Source organism: Vicia villosa, linkage group LG7 (assembly GCF_029867415.1).
Source record: "Vicia villosa cultivar HV-30 ecotype Madison, WI linkage group LG7, Vvil1.0, whole genome shotgun sequence".
NCBI classification, from domain to species: Eukaryota; Viridiplantae; Streptophyta; class Magnoliopsida; order Fabales; family Fabaceae; genus Vicia; species Vicia villosa.
Genome location: NC_081186.1, coordinates 82,908,691 through 82,913,508, shown reverse-complemented (window position 1 = coordinate 82,913,508; position 4,818 = coordinate 82,908,691). Strand labels below are relative to the sequence as shown.

Genomic DNA, 4,818 nt, shown 5'->3' with positions numbered 1-4,818 from the left:
AAGTGAAAATCTAAAAAAGGGGAATGGAAGCTTGAACACCCCTTGCTTTAGGGAATGTTCGAGTGCTTGGATCTCCCTTGCTTTAGGGTCCCATTCAGGCGTAAGTTCCCAACTTCTAAAAAACACCAACCAAAGAGTAACTCGAGTTTCCCTTGCTTTAGGGATTTCCTCGAAACACTCAAACTCTCTCTCTTCTCTCTCCTTTCTTAAGGGCATTGTTATCTCCGCTCCATTGCATCCTAGGTTGTCCCTTATGCAAGAGCGCGAGCGTTAACTCCGCCCAACTAAAAAACACAAAAACAAACAAAACTATAGAGCCGAACTACGGCGCTCTGATTCCTGAAAGGGATACGTAGGCATCAAGTCGCGGGGCTTGAACGAGCACACTTGTAAATATTTCCTTCTTTTCCCCGTATTTCTTTTGCATTCATTCGCATGTAGACATAGACATAGTACACACCCTTTAGATAGAAACAAACATAGGTGGATACCATCGAGTACGATGGGCGTGAGGGGTGCTAGCACCTTCCCCTCGCGTAACCGACTCCCGTACCTTGATTCTCTGGTCGCAAGACCCTGTTCCTTCCTTTGTTAGGTTTTCTGGTATTCCTTTCCCTTATGGGATAAATATATTGGTGGCGACTCTGTTCATTTTTCGCGAGCGTGCGACAGCTGGCGACTCTGCTGGGGATGTTGCTAGACCTGTTGCTGGTCCATCCTTAGTGAGTCGATCCTAGCCTGCGTTTGTTTGTTTATTTACTGGGTGTTTACTTGCTTTATGTCTATATCTTGTATATATGTTTGCATGTTTATTTTCTGCTTGCATATCATGTTTATTTCTGTTTGCACATCATGCATATGGATATATTCTGTGTTCCTTGGGGTCTTCTGTTCTGTTTTGCAGGTTGGGTGGGATGTTTTGTGAGGTAAAAGGCCCACTACCCAGGCCAAGTGACACATAGGATTAGCGTGGATGCTCATGTTGACTCCCGTGGCCCTTGCTACGATCGAGTTCAGCATGGGGTACCACAACTGGGCGAGGTTCTTTCATGGAACACTGTGTCTGGCACCCTTGCTGCCACAAACACTTTGTACCCCATGGGAACTGTAGACCCTAGTGACCATTAGGGACCACCTGTCCGTGTCTAGAATTCATACCCGTGAGTTTGGGGTGGGACAGGATACTAGCCTTCATCATACCCTGATTTCCATTTTGCAATCTGAAGCCGGAATTTTGAACATGCTACATTCAGTATTACCCAGTTATTCAGAGTTGCGAGGGACATTCAGTCTCTCACTACATCACACACATGACACATGACACATCATGCTATTGCATCCACCTCACTTCATTCGCGGAGAATCCTAAAATCTATTTCTAAAAAAAAAAAAAAAAAAGAGAAGAAAAAGAATATATACATACCTGTTTGCAAAAAAGAAAAGAAAAAAAGAAAAAGAAAAGGAATAATGAAAAGATTTTAGGATTCTCCCAATGAAATGCATTCCACCATATCATTTAACATGCATGTTCATTTATTTTCAGGAACTTTTGGCTTTGTCTCCGACCAACACATGGCCACACCAACGAAGACTGTTAGACGCAACCCCTCTTATTCTTTCTTGAATCCGAATCTGGATTCCGTTGGGTGCTTAGCAAAGAAGATTACGCCAGATGAGACAACCAACTTCAGAAAGGAATATGGGTACATTCTGAGCCTTCTCAAGATGCCGTTCACCAAATACGAGCAAGAGGGAGTTCATACTTTGCTTCAGTTCTATAATCCTACCCTCCGCTGCTTCACGTTCACCGATTACCTCTTGGTTCCCACATTGGAAGAGTATTCCTTGTTTCTTGGCATCCCTATAAAGAAGGAAGTACCTTACCATGGCACTATGAAGGCTCCCGATTCCATTGAAATCGCTAAGGCTCTTTATTTGAGCAAGTCGGTCGTGGAAGCGAATCTCACCAAGAAGGGAGGAGGTTTTGGTTTTTGCATGGAGTTTCTGGTTAAAAGGGGTTGTGAGGCTGCTGAAGCAAAGGAATGGGACACATTTAGGGCTATCTTGGCTCTAAGTATATATGGCATCGTGATGTTCTCAGACATTCCTAATTTTGTTGACATGAATGCAATTCATATATTCATCTTGCAGAATCCGGTTCCCACACTCTTGGGGGATGTTTATCACTCCATTCATCACAAGAATGGTCAGAAGGGAGGTAAGGGAGGTCTGGTTAGATTCTGTGCTCCGTTGTTATATCGATGGTTTAGGTCACATCTGCCTGAACGTGGGGCGTTCGTTGATAATAGGCACACATCTAAATGGGCTGAAAGGATTATGGGGCTGAGGGCTAAAGATATTGTCTGGTACAATAGCGCTTTGGATGACAGAGAAGTTATTATGAGTTGCGGAAAGTTCAAAAACGTACCTCTCATGGGTCTTAGGGGTGGAATCAACTATAACCCCGTCTTGGCCAGAAGAACATTCGGATATGCTTTTATTAGTCCACCTGAGCAAGCAGAGATAGCTGAGAACATTTTCTATCATGTGGCCACGAACATTGGGCAAATGGCAGAAGCTGTGCAGGCTTGGAAGAGTATTTGCTGGAGAGATAAGAAACATTTTGGTCAGCGAGATTGTGCTACTTATGAGGACTATACTAAATGGGTCGAATCTGTGGTTGCTGTTCGAGGGATGCCTTTCCCTCCCAAGGATCCTTTGTACCCCCCTGCTGGTAAACAACCCGACATTGTCTCCATGCCCTGTTATAATCAAACTGTGGAAGAGAATCGAAAATTGACTGAACAAATGGAAACAATGCAAGTTAAGATGAATACTGATAGGCAAGAGAAGCTTTCCGCTCTTCATAAGTTGAAAATGAGAGAAATAGAGCTTGAAGAATTGTATGCTAGAGGAAGTACTTCTCAGAAGAGGCCAAGAATGACTGTGAATTCTAAAACTACTGAAACCCAAGAAAAGAAGATAAAGGAACATTATGAAGCTCAGTTGGCAGAATTGACTAAAAGACTTCAGATTCAGACTGAAAATGCCAATTCGGAGAAGACTCGTCGAAAGAAAGCAGACAAGCTCTTGTTGGATCGCCAGAATACCATAGAGAAGTGTTATGAAGAGATCCGAAATCTGAAGGGCCAGATAAGAGAAAAAGACCAGAGTAATGCCCAAGTTCAAGAGGAAGCTAGGTATTGGGAGGTGAAGAATCGCAACATGGAAACAATGCATTTCAGAAAAGACCTGTTGATTCAAGAGATCATTAAGAGGCCCGCCCGTGCTGAGACCAAGAAGCTCTTTGAAGAAATGAAGATTTGGAGTGATAAGCACATTGGAGATAGCCCTCTTCGCCATTTGGACATGGGAGATCCTGCTTGAATGTTGATTTTGTTGTAGAATCACCACCAGACTTGTTGGATGGGATTCCTGATTTTATTTCTGTATTTGTTGAGCAGAATATTTTGTATTTCAAAAACTTGGTTGTGGAATTAATCGGTTATGCCTCCTTATCCTGTTTGTTTATCTCAGTTGTGTTTATCTTGGGTTTGCTTCACTATCTTATCCGTTATCTTGTGTTATTGGTTTGGGACAAAGCTAAAAGTCTTGAAAATAATAAAACATGCACACATGCACCCATGCACTCATAGCATATTGCATTTACAGGTTTTATCAGATTCTAATTGGGGTCCCTTCCAATCCAGATTTCTTTTCCGACGACGAAGCTGACTTTCTTACATCCCTACCGCACCAGGAGCAACGAGAGAATCATGGATCAGTTTGAGCAGAATCAGGCCGCCCTCCGTAGGGATATGGACGTTATGGGGGAGAGAATGACTCAACTTATGGAGACTCTCCATGTTGTTGTCCAAGGACAGGAAGAGCTCAGAAAGAGCGTTGCTGGGCTGATCAAAGGTACTCCTACCAATTCTGCTGATGGGGGAGTGAAAACTAAGGAGGTTCCTGCTGAGGGGATACCGAAGGTAGTGGATGACAACCATGAGGTCATTGACCTTGAACATGATCTTACTACCGAGTTGACTGAGACTGCTAAGATGTACCAAGCTCTTGAAGAACGCCTCAAGGCCGTGGAAGTTGCTAAAACTTCAAGTTTTAACACTGCTGCTATGTGCTTGGTACCTGGGATTGTTATTCCCCCGAAATTCAAAGTGCCAGATTTTGATAAGTACAAGGGAGTCACCTGCCCAGAGACTCACATCCGTTCTTACTGCCGCAAGATGGCCGCTCATGCTGAGAACGAACCTCTGCTTATGCATTTCTTCCAGGATAGTCTCACTGGAGCCCCATTAGAGTGGTATATGAAGCTCGAGAGGACTAATGTTAGTACTTGGGGAGAACTTGTTGATGCCTTCTTGAAACAATACCACTACAATACTGCTATGGCTCCTAGCCGTGCCCAGCTGCAGAATATGTCACAGAAATCTGAAGAGTCCTTTAAAGAATACGCCCAGAGATGGCGTGAACTTGCTGCTCGAGTTCAACCTCCCTTATTGGACCGAGAATTGATTGATCTGTTTATGGGAACTCTGAAAGGGCCGTATCTTCAGCACATGGTCAGCAATACCTCTCCCTCCTTTTCAGATGTGGTTATCATCGGTGAGAGAGTTGAGAACTGTGTCAAAGCTGGTACCATCCAAGGTGTCACTAGTCCTAGCACCTCGAGCGGTAATGGTAAGAAGCCGTATTCTGGGTTTGTGAAGAAGAAGGAAGGTGAGACTAGCACTGCCTCTGTTGACCAAAACCGAGCTCCTGCATATTCCGCTGTTCCACCTCCTTATTATCCGATGCCTT

The 4,818-nt window shown here is 43.9% G+C and overlaps 1 protein-coding gene across 1 annotated transcript; it reads left to right on the top strand.

The window, feature by feature from the left end:
* Positions 1-1,995: 1,995 nt before the first annotated feature.
* Positions 1,996-3,387, top strand: LOC131619507 (uncharacterized). Its single transcript, XM_058890596.1, has 2 exons — positions 1,996-2,734; positions 2,975-3,387. The coding sequence occupies exons 1-2, from the start codon at positions 1,996-1,998 to the stop codon at positions 3,385-3,387; spliced, it is 1,152 nt and encodes a 383-aa protein (XP_058746579.1).
* Positions 3,388-4,818: the final 1,431 nt, after the last annotated feature.